The 16,306-nt window shown below is 46.7% G+C and overlaps 1 protein-coding gene and 1 pseudogene across 1 annotated transcript; both read right to left on the reverse strand.

Annotated features, from left to right (window-relative positions):
• Window positions 1-5,757: 5,757 nt before the first annotated feature.
• On the reverse strand, window positions 5,758-11,496 carry cryaa (crystallin, alpha A). The gene is made up of 3 exons (XM_065022882.1): window positions 11,110-11,496; window positions 7,832-7,954; window positions 5,758-6,046 (listed from the first exon to the last, which is right to left on the reverse strand). Exons 1-3 carry the CDS (start codon window positions 11,305-11,307, stop codon window positions 5,834-5,836), a joined length of 534 nt encoding a protein of 177 aa, XP_064878954.1. The 5' UTR covers window positions 11,308-11,496; the 3' UTR covers window positions 5,758-5,833.
• A 105-nt stretch (window positions 11,497-11,601) lies between these two features.
• On the reverse strand, window positions 11,602-15,408 carry LOC135573584 (keratin-associated protein 9-1-like; annotated as a pseudogene).
• Window positions 15,409-16,306: the final 898 nt, after the last annotated feature.

The following is a 16,306-nucleotide window of genomic DNA, read 5'->3' on the forward strand; positions in this document are numbered from 1 at the left end:
TATTACTGGTCTTTGCTGTTTATTGCTGTTGCTCTGTATGACTTGTCTGTTTTCAGCTGCCCCCCCACCACCAGCCCACCTCCACCTGTCTGGCTCTGCTTTGGTTGTCTGTTTTCAGCTGGCCCCCCACCACCAGCCCACCTCCACCTGTCTGGCTCTGCTTTGGTTGTCTGTTTTCAGCTGGCCCCCCACCACCAGCCCACCTCCACCTGTCTGGCTCTGCTTTGGTTGTCTGTTTTCAGCTGGCCCACCACCACCAGCCCACCTCCACCTGTCTGGCTCTGCTTTGGTTGTCTGTTTTCAGCTGGCCCACCACCACCAGCCCACCTCCACCTGTCTGGCTCTGCTTTGGTTGTCTGTTTTCAGCTGGCCCCCACCACCAGCCCACCTCCACCTGTCTGGCTCTGCTTTGGTTGTCTGTTTTCAGCTGGCCCCCACCACCAGCCCACCTCCACCTGTCTGGCTCTGCTTTGGTTGTCTGTTTTCAGCTGGCCCACCACCACCAGCCCACCTCCACCTGTCTGGCTCTGCTTTGGTTGTCTTTCAGCTGGCCCCCACCACCAGCCCACCTCCACCTGTCTGGCTCTGCTTTTCAGCTGGCCCCCACCACCAGCCCACCTGGCCCACCACCACCAGCCCACCTCCACCTGTCTGGCTCTGCTTTGGTTGTCTGTTTTCAGCTGGCCCACCACCACCAGCCCACCTCCACCTGTCTGGCTCTGCTTTGGTTGTCTGTTTTCAGCTGGCCCCCACCACCAGCCCACCTCCACCTGTCTGGCTCTGCTTTGGTTGTCTGTTTTCAGCTGGCCCACCACCACCAGCCCACCTCCACCTGTCTGGCTCTGCTTTGGTTGTCTGTTTTCAGCTGGCCCACCACCACCAGCCCACCTCCACCTGTCTGGCTCTGCTTTGGTTGTCTGTTTTCAGCTGGCCCACCACCACCAGCCCAGCCTCCACCTGTATGGCTCTGCTTTGGTTCCAGTCAGGGGGTTGGTATTGCTATACCTCCCTCACTGCCTGTAGTTTGTTATTATTATAATCATTGAGCCTTGCTCTGGCAGAGAGCTCCCCTGAAGAAGCAGAGCCTAACGCCTAGCCCTAATGAGCTAATGCAGGTAGGCTGGTGGGCAGGAGCGTTGGGCCAGTAACCGAAAGGTTGCTGGATCGAATCCCCGAGCTGACCTGACAAGATAAAAATCTGTCATACTGCCTTGGTTGCTGGATCAAATCCCTGAGCTGACAAAGTGAAAATTAGTAATCCTGCCCCTGAGTAAGGCAATTAACCCACTGTTCCCCGGGCGCGATGACGTGGATGTTGATTAAGGCCCACGCACCTCTCTGATTCAGAGGGGTTGGGTTAAATGCGGAAGAGACATTTCAGTTGAATGTATTCAGTTGTATAACTGACTAGGTATCCCCCTTTCCTATTGTCATTTATTTGGTTATTTAAAGGTTAAACGAATATGTGGTGTTTCCTGTCTGTTTCCTGTCACTTTCTTTTGGTATTTTATTGGGATCCCCATTATCTGTTTCTAAAGCAGCAGCTGCTCTTCCTGGGGTCCAACACAAAACACGAAACATGACAATATACAGAACATTAGTAGACAGGAACAGAACTATATAAAATTGTTTTTTAAAGGCACACGTAGCCTAGATATCAATACATACACACAAACTATCTAGGTCAAATAGGGGAGAGGCGATGTGCCGTGAGGTGTTGCTTTATCTGTTTTTTTAAACCAGGTTGGCTGTTTATTTGGGCAATATGAGATGGAAGGAAGTTCCATGCAATAATGATTCTATATAATATTGGACATTTTGTTGAATTTGTTCTGGACCTGGGGACTGTGAAAAGACCCCTGGTGGCATGTCTGGTGGGGTAAGTGTGTGTGTCAGAGCTGTGTGTAAATTGACGATGCAAACAATTTGGAATTTTCAACACAATGTTTCTTCTAAAAAGAAGAAGTGATGCAGTCAGTCTCTCCTCAAATCTTAGCCAAGATAGACTGGCAGCATAGTATTTATATCAGCCCTCTTATTACAATGAAGAGTAAGACATGTCGCAATGTTCTGGGCCAGATGCAGTTTAACTAGGTCTTTCCTTGCAGCACTTGACCATATGACTGGACAATAATCAAGATAAGATAAAACTAGAGCCTGCAGAACTTGCTTTTTGGAGTGTGGTGTCAAAAAAGCAGAGCATCTCTTTATTACGGACAGACACCTCCCCATCTTTACAACCATTGAATCTATATGTTGACCATGACAGTTTACAATCTAAAGTAGCGGCAAGTAATTTAATCTCCTCAACATGTTTAACAGCCCCACCATTCATTACCAGATTCAGCAGGGGTCTAGAATTTAGGGAATGATTTGTACCAAATACAATGCTCTTAGTTTTAGAGATATGCAGGACTAGTTAATTACTGGCCACCCATTCCAAAACAGACTGCAACTCTTTGTTAATGGTTTCAGTGACTTCATTAGCTGTGGTTGCTGATGCATATATGGTTGAGTCATCAGCATACATGGACACACATGCTTTGTTTAATGCCAGTGGCAGGTCATTGGTAAAAATAGAAAAGAGTAGAGGGCCTAGAGAGCTGCCCTGCGGTACACCACACTTTACATGTTTGACATTAGAGAAGCTTCCATTAAATAAAACCCTTTGACTTCTATTAGATAGATGGCTCTGAATCCACAATATGGCAGGAGGTTGAAAACAGATTATGGTCAATAATATCAAAGGCTGCACTAACATTACAGCTCCCACAATCGTCTTATTATCAATTTACACGTTGAGTGCCCTTTTCTATAAGCATGCTGAAAGACTGTTCATTTGTTTACAGAGAAATAGCATTGTATTTGGTCAAACACAATTCTTTCCAACTGTTTGCTAAGAGTTGGCAGCCAGCTGATAGGTCTGCTGTTAGAACCAGTGAAACTGCTTCACCACTCTTGGGTAGCGGAATGACTTTGGTTTCCCTTCAGGCCTGAGGACAAAGACTTTCCTCTAGGCTCAGATTAAAGATATGACAGATAGGAGTGGTTTAGAGTCAGCTACCATCCTCGGTAGCTTCTTTATATCATTGATATTGGCTTCATAATACAGTTTCTTCTTCTTTTTGTTGATTTTATTCACATAATTTCTCAATTTGCAGTAAGTTAGCCAGTCAGATGTGCAGCCAGACTTATTAGCCACTCCTTTTGCCCCATCTCTTTCAACCATACAGTTTTTAAATTTCTCATCAATCCATGGAGCCTTAACAGTTCTTAACAGGTTCATGTTTATCAATAATTGGAAGAAGACATTTCATAAATGCATCAAGTGCAGCGTCTGGATGCTCCTCATTAATCACATCAGACCAGCGTCTGGATGCTCCTCATTAATCACATCAGACCAGCGTCTGGATGCTCCTCATTAATCACATCAGACCAGCGTCTGGATGCTCCTCATTAATCACATCAGACCAGCGTCTGGATGCTCCTCATTAATCACATCAGACCAGCGTCTGGATGCTCCTCATTAATCACATCAGACCAGCGTCTGGATGCTGACCAGCGTCTCCCTCATTAATCACATCAGATGCCAAATCAATTTTGTTTTTCACATCAGACATCATCCACATAGACCAGATGTCACAGCAAAAATCTTGTGTATCATCACATCAGACCAACATCATCCACATAAGAGTCACAGCAAAATCTTGTGTATCATCTCTTATACATTATTTTAGGCCCAGCTGTTCAGCTTTCCTGGATATAGACACTATATTGTGATCACTGCATCCAATGGGCACATTTACAGCTTTAGAACAAAGTTTTACAGTATTAGTACAAATGTGATCGATGCATGTGGATGATCTTGTTCCTGTAGTGTTTGTAAACACCCAGGTATATTGATTAATAACCTGAACCAGATTACAGGCACTGGATACATTGAGAAGCTTCCTCTTGAGTGGACAGCTTGATGAAAACCAGTCAATATTCAGGTCCCCAAGAAAGTAGACCTCTCTGTTTTATATCACCTTTTTGTTTTTGTTGTGTGTGTGTGTGTGTGTGTGTGTGTGTGTGTGTGTGTGTGTGTGTGTGTGTGTGTGTGTGTGTGTGTGTGTGTGTGTGTGTGTGTGTGTGTGTGTGTGTGTGTGTGTGTGTGTGTGTGTGTGTGTGTGTGTGTGTGTGTGTGTGTGTGTGTGTGTGTGTGTACTGCAGATCCTATGTATCCCCTATGTGTATCCCCTGTGTGGTAGTAGGTAGTAGGGATGTTCTGTTGATAAGTGTGTGAATTGGGCCATTTTCCTGTCCTGCTAAGCTTTCAAAATGTAAAAGTCCTTTTGGTGTCAGGGAGCAAAAAATACATAATTTTATTTAGGAATGTAGTAGAGTAGAAGTTGTAAAATATAAATAGTAAAGTAGAGTACAGATACCCCAAAAAACTACTTAAGTAGTACTTTACACCACTGGCACTACTGACCCTGGCTCTGCTATTTCTTTTCCTCTCACTCCCTTATCTTTATCTCTGTCTCTCTTTCTCACTGTCTCCATTTTTCTGTCCCAGTCTCTCTCTCACATTCTCTCTCTGTCTCATTCTCTCTGTCCCAGTCTCTCTCTCACATTCTCTCTCTGTCTCATTCTCTCTGTCCCAGTCTCTCTCTCTCATTCTCTCTCTCTCTCTCTCTCTGTCATTCTCTCTGTCTCAGTCTGTCTCTGTCTCATTCTCTCTGTCTCTCTGTCTGTCTCTCTCTGTCTCATTCTCTCTGTCTCAGTCTCTCTCTCTCTGTCTTATTCTTTTGCTCTCGTGCCACTTATTTCATACTTATTTAGGTGACTGATTAAGAAGAGGATAAGATTAATCACAGCTCTTAGAGAGTCAACACTCTCACCTCTATTACAATGAATATGTGGTCTAGTTTTGCTCAGTAGCTTTGCGGTTGACCTGCGCAACGGATACGTTCACATCCAATGAATACTTGATGAAACAGAGAACGTACAGACAAGGGGTTGCTTCTTGGTTAATATTACAGTTTTATTGTTTCTACTTCTCAGGTAGTGAGCAGATATCAGCTGAACAGGGCTAACGCTACAGGACAGGAAATACTCAAGGACAAGAGAGAAGGGTTTGGAAAAAGTCGTGACACAGGAATGGAAAAAAGCCAGGTGGTGGTATAAGCCCAATGATGGAAGCCCTTTTCAGTACTACAGCAGTCCTATAGGACCAGACAATGGTATGTACTTAACCCTAACTCCCCCCTATCCTCCCTCCCTCCCTCTCTTTCTCTTAGAAAGAGTTGCTCAGTAAAGCCCTTCAGTACAGCCAGGAGAAAGACGGCAGCTTCCTCACTGGGTGAAATATTACCCACGGTACCCCTGGGGTGACCGATTTGTTGTTTGTTTACACAGGAAGTAGAAAGCCAGGGTTAAGTCATGTGACCCTCTCTTAAATCCTTTTGTTTTGTTGTCCCCCCTAAGCCCCAACCATCCCTCTCTTTATCCATCCTCATGGGTCATGAGTCATAATCAGAGCCAGAATATTAACACTGCCATAATAGTCTAGGATAGTCTAAAAAAGGAGAAAATATTAGACTAGAAATACACTGATATCTTCTAAGTGTGGAGTCAGGGAGAGAGGGATTGGGGTAGGGTGGTGAGGGGAGGGGCGAGGGGGTGGGGAGACTTTGGGGGTAAAGGAATGTGTTGTTCAGCCCCCCGCACCCTGCCCCAGCCACACGGCTGCTTTATTTGGAAGAGAAGCCCCCCCCCCTGCATGCCCCCTTCCGCCCTTCGACACCCCCCGCATCCCCAGTGCCACCCAGCCGGCAGCACGCCCCTCTTCTTAAGAGGAGGGGGCGGTGTTAGTCTTGTCGTCGCGGGTGACGGGGATGCTGCGGTCGCCACGGCCGAGGTCGCCACCGCCACCGGTGACCTTTGGGCCACAAAGGGTCAGGAGGCCGTCGGTGGACAGTGTGCAGGAGATAGCCGATTGGTCCACGCTGGAGGGGAGGCGGTAGCGGCGGTGGAACTCACGTGAGATGTAACCGTGGTCGTCCTGGAGACAAGAGAGAGACAAATGAGGATGAGAGTAACGATGTAGTGTCCACGTTCAACACTTTAGATGGAAAATGATGAACGTTTTTTTATGGTGCTTTTTAAATCATTATCCCTTCACACTGTCAGATATAGGCCTAACCATATGAATTCAGCACTCTAAGAAAAAAACATATGCGGCTGCTGGGAATGACGCAGAAAGGACGTAAGAGAAAGCAAAACGTTCCTTAGTTACAACGGCTCCCCCACTCAGCCTGGCCCTGGAGGCCACTAACATCCAGAATGAAAATAAATGATGAGAGAGAGAGAGAGAGAGAAAGAGAGAGAGAGAGAGAGAGAGAAGAGAGAGATAAGTAGCATATTGTAATCTAATTTAATGACTCTTAACTCTTACAAAGGAAAACTCAAAACATTGTGGGTCACGTTCACCTCTATGACTAACATACATCACATTTGTTCTGTGTCACTGTGTGGCCCAGAAAATGAAATGATTTCTCTTAGAAAGAGTTGCTCAGTAAAGCCCTTCAGTACAGCCAGGAGAAAGACGGCAGCTTTATTACCCGCGGTACCCCTGGGGTGACCGATTTGTTGCTTGTTTACGCAGGAAGTAGAAAGCCAGGGTTAAGTCATGTGACCCTCTTCTTAAATCCTTTTGTTTTGTTGTCCCATTGGTTATGTAGGAATCTCTATCATTGGAGATGTTTTTCCCAGCAAAGTGTGTATAGTTTCATCTGAGGACACGTAACTGCTTGGTTGTTGGACTTCATCCTGGCTGAACATGGGCCTAGAAAAGGGTTGAATTGAATTCGTATGAGGGGCAATGCGCGTAAGCCGACCGATTCCCAGAGTAAACAAAACAAGGCTGTGGGTGGGTGGGTGGGTGTGTGGGTGGGTGGGTGTGCTCGACACACATTAATTAGGTTGAGAAATTCTCCTCTGACTCAAAATGTTGAATCTAATAACACATCTTGTTAGCATCTCTTTGAGGACGTGGCTGGTTCATGCTGGTTGTTGTAGCAGTGGCTCTGTCTAGGTAGTTGGAAGGAGCAACCTGCCTAAGGATGAATGCACTGACCTGGAAAGCACAGTGATGACAGTATCTGGTGCGCTTGTTGCTTCAACTACTGCCACAGGGTGTTTCCATGTGACAGGCCTGCAGGCACTCACACTATACATGCACAGTATAGACAGTATGTCACAGGAGGTTTCCATGTGACAGGCCTGCAGGCACTCACACTATACATGTACAGTATAGACAGTATGTCACAGGAGGTGTCCATGTGACAGGCCTGCAGACACTCACACTATACATGTACAGTATATACAGTATGTCACAGGAGGTTTCCATGTGACAGGCCTGCAGGCACTCACACTATACATGTACAGTATAGACAGTATGTCACAGGAGGTTGGTAATTGGGGAGGATGGGTTCGTGGTAATGACAGGAGTGGAATCAGTGGAATGGTATCAAATACATCAAACACATGGTTTCCATGGTGTTGATTCCATTCTATTGGCTCAGTTCCAGCCATTATTATGATCCGTCCTCCCGTCAGCAGCCCCCACTGATATATATGTGCACATGTGAGAAACCAGGCGTTGGTGTTCCAAGCTATAGTAGAGGGATTGTGTTTGAACTCAGGAGTGGGTGTACTACCACAAGTCACAGTGGTAGTTATGAGCTAGCTCAGCCTGTCCGTCCAGAGAGATTAGGGTGTGTGCTGCTTAGATGGGATGGAATCTTAACCCATCCAACCAGGGGTCACCGATGGTGGGAGGTCTCACCTGTCTCTCTCCATGCTTTCCCTGGATCTCCACATAGTCATCAGTCACCTTTACGTTGAGTTCATCAGGAGAGAAGTGCTTCACATCCATGAAGACCGAGAACTTGTCCCTGTCGGACCTGACCTGGAGAGATAGAGGGAAAGGGGTTAAAGGTCACGGGTGGCGGGAACCTGGGAACCACAGTGATGCTCATCTTCTGAAATGTATTTTTTCCCCTCCATATCAGTTCAGTTCTATATGTTGTCATGGAGTCATATCTCAGAGAGATATGAAGAAGATGATCCATTTCTGAAGTGAGTATAGATGCTGCAAAACAAAACGTGTGTCACTAGTCACCAAAACACTCCATGTTGTTTGGACATTGAAATTCTGATATCCTGGCATATAACCCAAGTTGAAATGCAGTTTGAGCTAGTAATGGAATGAGTCAGTATATTATGGGCAGGACAGAGCATGGTTTAGACTTGGTGGATAACACTGCAGCAGTCTCTGAGCTCTTCCCTGCTGAGAATCACTCAAGATTAGTGCATTCCATTTGCCGCTCATTTTCAACGTACTTGCAATAGTCTTGCAAACTGCAAAATGCACTTCTTATCGTTGTTTACAGCTCCAGTAGTAGGGGTATTTGACCTCTCTGTTCTCTGTACTCTCTTATTTACATTTACATTTAAGTCATTTAGCAGACGCTCTTATCCAGAGCGACTGACAATCAGCAACATCTACTACAGCGGTATAGGATAGCAGGATGTCGTAGCCATTCAATAACAGATCTGGCTAGTGCTACTGCTGTCGTAGCCATTCAATAACAGATCTGGCTAGCGCTACTGCTGTCGTAGCCATTCAATAACAGATCTGGCTAGCGTTACTGCTGTCGTAGCCATTCAATAACAGATCTGGCTAGTGCTACTGCTGTCGTAGCCATTCAATAACAGATCTGGCTAGCGTTACTGCTGTCGTAGCCATTCAATAACAGATCTGGCTAGCGCTACTGCTGTCGTAGCCATTCAATAACAGATATGGCTAGCGCTACTGCTGTCGTAGCCATTCAATAACAGATATGGCTAGCGCTACTGCTGTCGTAGCCATTCAATAACAGATCTGGCTAGACCCACTGCTGTCGTAGCCATTCAATAACAGATCTGGCTAGTGCTACTGCTGTCGTAGCCATTCAATAACAGATCTGGCTAGCGCTACTGCTGTCATAGCCATTCAATAACAGATATGGCTAGCGCTACTGCTGTCGTAGCCATTCAATAACAGATCTGGCTAGCGCTACTGCTGTCGTAGCCATTCAATAACAGATATGGCTAGCGCTACTACTGTCGTAGCCATTCAATAACAGATATGGCTAGCGCTACTGCTGTCGTAGCCATTCAATAACAGATATGGCTAGCGCTACTGCTGTCGTAGCCATTCAATAACAGATATGGCTAGCGCTACTGCTGTCGTAGCCATTCAATAACAGATCTGGCTAGCGCTACTGCTGTCATAGCCATTCAATAACAGATCTGGCTAGCGCTACTGCTGTCGTAGCCATTCAATAACAGATTCAGCCATTCAATAACAGATCTGGCTAGCGCTACTGCTGTCATAGCCATTCAATAACAGATCTGGCTAGCGCTAGCTAACTGTCATAGCCATTCAATAACAGATCTGGCTAGCTGCTTCAATAACTGCTGTCATAGCCATTCAATAACAGATCTGGCTAGCGCTACTGCTGTCGTAGCCATTCAATAACAGATATGGCTAGCGCTACTGCTGTCGTAGCCATTCAATAACAGATCTGGCTAGCGCTACTGCTGTCATAGCCATTCAATAACAGATCTGGCTAGCGCTACTGCTGTCATAGCCATTCAATAACAGATATGGCTAGTGCTACTGCTGTCGTAGCCATTCAATAACAGATATGGCTAGCGCTACTGCTGTCGTAGCCATTCAATAACAGATCTGGCTCGCTACTGCTGTCATTTCAATAACAGATATGGCTAGCGCTAATAACTGCTGTCGTAGCCATTCAATAACAGATATGGCTAGCGCTACTGCTGTTCAATAACAGATCTGGCTAGCGCCATTCAATAACAGATATGGCTAGCGCTACTGCTGTCGTAGCCATTCAATAACAGATATGGCTAGCGCTAGCGTCGTAGCCATTCAATAACAGATATGGCTAGCGCTACTGATATGGCTAGCGCTAGCCATTCAATAACAGATCTGGCTAGCGCTACTGCTGTCATAGCCATTCAATAACAGATATGGCTAGTGCTACTACTGTCGTAGCCATTCAATAACAGATATGGCTAGTGCTACTGCTGTCGTAGCCATTCAATAACAGATATGGCTAGTGCTACTGCTGTCATAGCCATTCAATAACAGATCTGGCTAGTGCTACTACTGTCATAGCCATTCAATAAGAGATGTGGCTAGCGCTACTGCTGTCATAGCCATTCAATAACAGATCTGGCTAGCGCTACTGCTGTCGTAGCCATTCAATAACAGATCTGGCTAGTGCTACTGCTGTCATAGCCATTCAATAACAGATCTGGCTAGTGCTACTGCTTCTCTCTGATTTAGTATAGTGACTTCCCCAGGGTCATGTCCTTGTCTCCCCCACTCAGCTTTCTCTTCTTTATAACTGTTACATCTCCCTGTATTAGTAATGAATTCAGTGAAGGCCTCCTAGATTAAATACATTGAGTATCTCTGTGAAAGATATGTACACATAGACCACCTTAGGGCCAATTACAGTACGAGTCAAATCTGTCCAATCTCAGTCCATTTTGCGAATCCTCTTTTTTATAGGAAAACAGCATACTGTTCAACCAATGAAACTGTAGAGGATGTAACCAATGCATCATGGCACTAATAACTCTGCTTCAATTGATTAATTTCACCCTTATTTTACCAGGTCTGTTGACTGAGACCACATTCTCATTTACAGCAACGACCTGGGGATGATTCGATTCCCCCAAGGACACACAAGCTCTCTCTGTTAGCCAGGACAACATCTTCTGTCTATGAAGTATTACATCTTTCCCCATCAAACACTGACAACCAAGTCTGCTTTCTATCCATAAAGATAGACAAGAAACATGCAAATCATACATTTGGGTAGTTTGAACTAAACTAAAGGGACTACAGATTTAGAATGATGGTGAATGAATAGGTCTTAGTGGATCCTATTCTTCCCCAGAGGACAGAGCAGCTTAGCCTGGTAAACTGAACACTTCCAATGCTGAGCACAGTGATCAATCAGTCAGGTTGAACAGGTTAGTTGTTACCTCAGACATGCCAGAGTTGGTGGAGTCCAGGAAGTTGCGGAACAGCGACTGTCTGTAGTAGGGGCTGATGGTGGAGGCAGCGTAAGGGAACATGTCATAGTCGAACATGCCCTCCCCGAAAAACTGGTCAAAGAGACGAGCGGGATACATGGAGCCCATGGCACGTCTGAACCAGGGGTGCTGGATGGCAATATCCATACTAGCGTAGGTTAGGTTTTAGCTCGACGGGCCCAAACTCAATACAGACGGTTTCCTGCTGCTCTGCTTTAGCTCGGCTCGCTAGTGCCTGTGTTCTGTTAGGAGTAGAGAGAGAGAGGCGTGAGGGAGGACTAGAGGTAGTAGTAGCAGTGGTAATAGAGAGGAGTAGGGGTCCCAAGTGGTGCGTGTCCTCTCCTCTGCAGCCGCCCCCTCTTTATATACCTGTGGGGCAGAAAAGAGGGGCTTTAGTGCGGATCTCTGTGGAATGGCATTATCTCATGGTGGGACGGGCTCAGTCAGCAGAATCGGTGGGTGGAGTGCCCGCTGGCCCGTCCAGCTACAGCCTGGCCCTCGTAACATGGCGGGACCTGTGCCAGCGCCAACCGGACGACAAGGCTCTGACAAAACAAGCCTGTGGAGAGGGTGAGGAAGAGGGTGAGGAAGAGGGGGAGACGGAGAGAGAATCAGGAGGTCGGGGGTGAAAAGAAATGGGTTGGTGGCACCTTAATATGGGAGGACTGGCTCATAGTAATCACTGGAAAGAAATGGGTTGGTGGCACCTTAATATGGGAGGACTGGCTCATAGTAATCACTGGAAAGAAATGGGTTGGTGGCACCTTAATATGGGAGGACTGGCTCATAGTAATCACTGGAAAGAAATGGGTTGGTGGCACCTTAATATGGGAGGACTGGCTCATAGTAATCACTGGAAAGAAATGGGTTGGTGGAACCTTAATATGGGAGGACTGGCTCATAGTAATCACTGGAAAGAAATGGGTTGGTGGAACCTTAATATGGGAGGACTGGCTCATAGTAATCACTGGAAAGAAATGGGTTGGTGGCACCTTAATATGGGAGGACTGGCTCATAGTAATCACTGGAAAGAAATGGGTTGGTGGCACCTTAATATGGGAGGACTGGCTCATAGTAATCACTGGAAAGAAATGGGTTGGTGGCACCTTAATATGGGAGGACTGGCTCATAGTAATCACTGGAAAGAAATGGGTTGGTGGCACCTTAATATGGGAGGACTGGCTCATAGTAATCACTGGAAAGAAATGGGTTGGTGGCACCTTAATATGGGAGGACTGGCTCATAGTAATCACTGGAAAGAAATGGGTTGGTGGCACCTTAATATGGGAGGACTGGCTCATAGTAATCACTGGAAAGAAATGGGTTGGTGGCACCTTAATATGGGAGGACTGGCTCATAGTAATCACTGGAAAGAAATGGGTTGGTGGCACCTTAATATGGGAGGACTGGCTCATAGTAACACCTTAATATGGGAGGACTGGCTCATAGTAACACCTTAATATGGGAGGACTGGCTCATAGTAACACCTTAATATGGGAGGACTGGCTCATAGTAACACCTTAATATGGGAGGACTGGCTCATAGTAACACCTTAATATGGGAGGACTGGCTCATAGTAACACCTTAATATGGGAGGACTGGCTCATAGTAATCACTGGAAAGAAATGGGTTGGTGGCACCTTAATATGGGAGGACTGGCTCATAGTAACACCTTAATATGGGAGGACTGGCTCATAGTAACACCTTAATATGGGAGGACTGGCTCATAGTAATCACTGGAAAGAAATGGGTTGGTGGCACCTTAATATGGGAGGACTGGCTCATAGTAATCACTGGAAAGAAATGGGTTGGTGGAACCTTAATATGGGAGGACTGGCTCAGAGTAATCACTGGAAAGAATAAATAGAATGGTATTGAACAAATCAAAAACATGGTTTATCATGAGCCGTCCTCCCCTCAGCAGCCTCCTGTGGTTGGTGGGGTTTCTGACACTGGATACGGGGGATGGGAATTAAACCTGTCTGGGTGTGGAGCACCGACATGCTCATCCTCTCGCTCTGTCTTTCACACACACACACACACGCACGCACACCCACGCACACACACACACACACACACATACACTATTGTTCTGGTACTTTGTTGGGATGAAGAGCATACTTCAGTCACAATATAGTCTGGGGGTGGCTGTGTGAGGGCGTGGAGAGGTCAACATCACAACAGCAGTGGTCAAACATTGTGAGGACGGGTATTTGTCCGATTGACCAGTTTGGAATGTAAAAGTAGAGGGAAAACAGCAGGGAAACAGCAGAGGAGACAGTAGGGAAACAACAGGGGAAACAGCAGGGAAACAGCAGGGAAACAGCAGGGGAAACAGCAGGGAAACAGCAGAAAACAGCAGGGAAACAGCAGGGAAACAGCAGAGGAAACAGCAGGGAAACAGCAGAGGAAACAGCAGGGAAACAGCAGAGGAAACAGGGAAACAGCAGGGAAACAGCAGGGAAACAGCAGGGGAAACAGCAGAGGAAACAGCAGAGGAAACAGCAGGGGAAACAGCAGGGAAAACAGCAGAAACAGCAGGGGAAACAGCAGGGAAACAGCAGGGAAACAGCAGGGAAACAGCAGGGGAAACAGCAGGGAAACAGCAGGGAAACAGCAGGGGAAACAGCAGCAGGGCAGAAAAACAGCAGGGAAACAGCAGGGAAACAGCAGGGGAAACAGCAGAAACAGAAACAGCAGAAAACAGCAGGGAAACAGCAGGGAAACAGCAGGGAAACAGCAGGGAAACAGCAGGGGAAACAGCAGGGGAAACAGCAGGGAAACAGCAGGGGAAACAGCAGGGAAACAGCAGGGAAACAGCAGGGAAACAGCAGGGAAACAGCAGAGAAAACAGCAGGGAAACAGCAGGGAAACAGCAGAGGAAACAGCAGGGGAAACAGCAGGGAACAGCAGGGGAAACAGCAGAGGAAACAGCAGGGGAACAGCAGGAAACAGCAGGGGAACAGCAGGGGAACAGCAGGGAAACAGCAGAGGAAACAGCAGGGAAACAGCAGGGAAACAGCAGGGAAACAGCAGGGAAACAGCAGGGGGAACAGCAGGGGAACAGCAGGGAAACAGCAGGGGAAACAGCAGAGGAAACAGCAGAGGAAACAGCAGAGGAAACAGCAGGGAAACAGCAGGGAAAACAGCAGGGAAACAGCAGGGGAAACAGCAGGTGCCACCAACCCATTTCTTTCCAGGAACAGCAGGGGAAACAGGGGAAACAGCAGGGGAAACAGCAGGGTGAAACAGCAGGAAACAGCAGGGGAAACAGCAGGGGAAGGGAAACAGCAGGGAAACAGCAGGGAAAACAGCAGGGAAACAGCAGGGGAAACAGCAGGGGAACAGCAGGGGAAACAGCAGGGGAAACAGCAGGGGAACAGCAGGGGAAACAGCAGGGGAAACAGCAGGGAAACAGCAGGGGAAACAGCAGGGGAAACAGCAGGGGAAACAGCAGGGGAAACAGGGGAAACAGCAGAGGAAAAGCAGAAACAGAAACAGCAGGGAAAACAGCAGGGAAACAGGCAGGGGGAAAAGCAGCAGAGGAAACAGCAGAAACAGCAGGGAAACAGCAGGAAAACAGCAGAAACAGCAGGGAAACAGCAGAGGAAACAGCAGAGGAAACAGCAGGGAAACAGCAGGGAAACATCAGAGGAAACAGCAGGGGAAACATCAGAGGAAACAGCAGGGGAAACAGCAGGGAAACAGCAGAGGAAACAGCAGGGGACACAGCATGGGAAACAGCAGGGGAAACAGCAGAGGAACAGCAGGGGAAACAGCAGAAGAAATAGCAGAGGAAACAGCAGGGAAAACAGCAGGGAAACAGCAGGGAAACAGCAGAGGAAACAGCAGGGAAACAGCAGAGGAAACAGCAGGGAAACAGCAGGGAAACAGCAGAGGAAACAGCAGGGAAAACAGCAGGGAAACAGCAGGGAAACAGCAGAGGAAACAGCAGGGGAAACAGCAGGGGAACAGCAGAGGAAACAGCAGGGAAACAGCAGGGGAAACAGCAGGGAAACAGCAGGGAAACAGCAGAGGAAACAGCAGGGAAACAGCAGAGGAAACAGCAGAGGAAACAGCAGGGAAAACAGCAGGGAAAACATCAGTATCTGAAGTTTGCTAGAGAGCATTTGGATGATCCAGAAGAAAGATTGGGAGAATGTCATATGGTCAGATGAAACCAAAATATAACTTTTTGGTAAAAACTCAACTCGTCGTGTTTGGAGGACAAAGAATGCTGAGTTGCATCCAAAGAACACCATACCTACTGTGAAGCATGGGGGTGGAAACATCATGCTTTGGGGCTGTTTTTCTGCAAAGGGACCAGGATGACTGATCCGTGTAAAGGAAAGAATGAATGGGGCCATATATCGTGAGATTTTGAGTGAAAACCTCCTTCCATCAGCAAGGGCATTGAAGATGAAACGTGGCTGGGTCTTTCAGCATGACAATGATCCCAAACACACCGCCCGGGCAACGAAAGAGTGGCTTCGTAAAAAGCATTTCAAGGTCCTGGAGTAGCCTAGCCAGTCTCCAGATCTCAACCCCATAGAAAATCTTTGGAGGGAGTTGAAAGTCCGTGTTGCCCAGCAAAAGCCCCAAAACATCACTGCTCTTGAGGAGATCTGCATGGAGGAATGGGCCAAAAACCAGCAACAGTGTGTGAAAACCTTGTGAAGACTTATAGAAAACGTTTGACCTCTGTCATTGCCAGCAAAGGGTATATAACAAAGTATTGAGATAAACTTTTGTTATTGACCAAATACTTATTTTCCACCATAATTTGCAAATAAATTCATAAAAAATCCTACAATGTGATTTTCTGGATTCTTTAAAATCTCATTTTGTCTGTCATAGTTGAAGTGTACCTATGATGAAAATTACAGTCCTCTCTCATCTTTTTAAGTGGGAGAACTTGCACAATTGGTGGCTGACTAAATACTTTTTTGCCCCACTGTATGTGTGTGTGTGTGTGTCTGTATCATTGTGTTTGTGTGAAGTAGCGTGCAAAATTGTTTCTAAAGCAACAGTGTGTGTGTGTGTGTGTCTGAACCAGTGTGTGTGTGTCTGAACCTGTGTGTGTGTGTCTGAACCATTGTGTGTGTTTGTGTGTCTGTCTGAACCGGTGTGTGTGTATTAAAGCCTA

This window comes from Oncorhynchus nerka, linkage group LG2, assembly GCF_034236695.1.
Source record: "Oncorhynchus nerka isolate Pitt River linkage group LG2, Oner_Uvic_2.0, whole genome shotgun sequence".
In the NCBI taxonomy this organism is placed as follows: Eukaryota; Metazoa; Chordata; class Actinopteri; order Salmoniformes; family Salmonidae; genus Oncorhynchus; species Oncorhynchus nerka.

Excerpts from the sequence above, each read along its gene's own strand:
- cryaa (XM_065022882.1), bottom strand. The coding sequence starts at position 11,307 with ATGGATATTGCCATCCAGCACCCCTGGTTCAGACGTGCCATGGGCTCC. Across the intron at positions 7,955-11,109 it reads CCAACTCTGGCATGTCTGAG|GTCAGGTCCGACAGGGACAA; the intron begins GTAACAACTAAC and ends CTATCTCTCCAG. Across the intron at positions 6,047-7,831 it reads GAAAGCATGGAGAGAGACAG|GACGACCACGGTTACATCTC; the intron begins GTGAGACCTCCC and ends TCTTGTCTCCAG.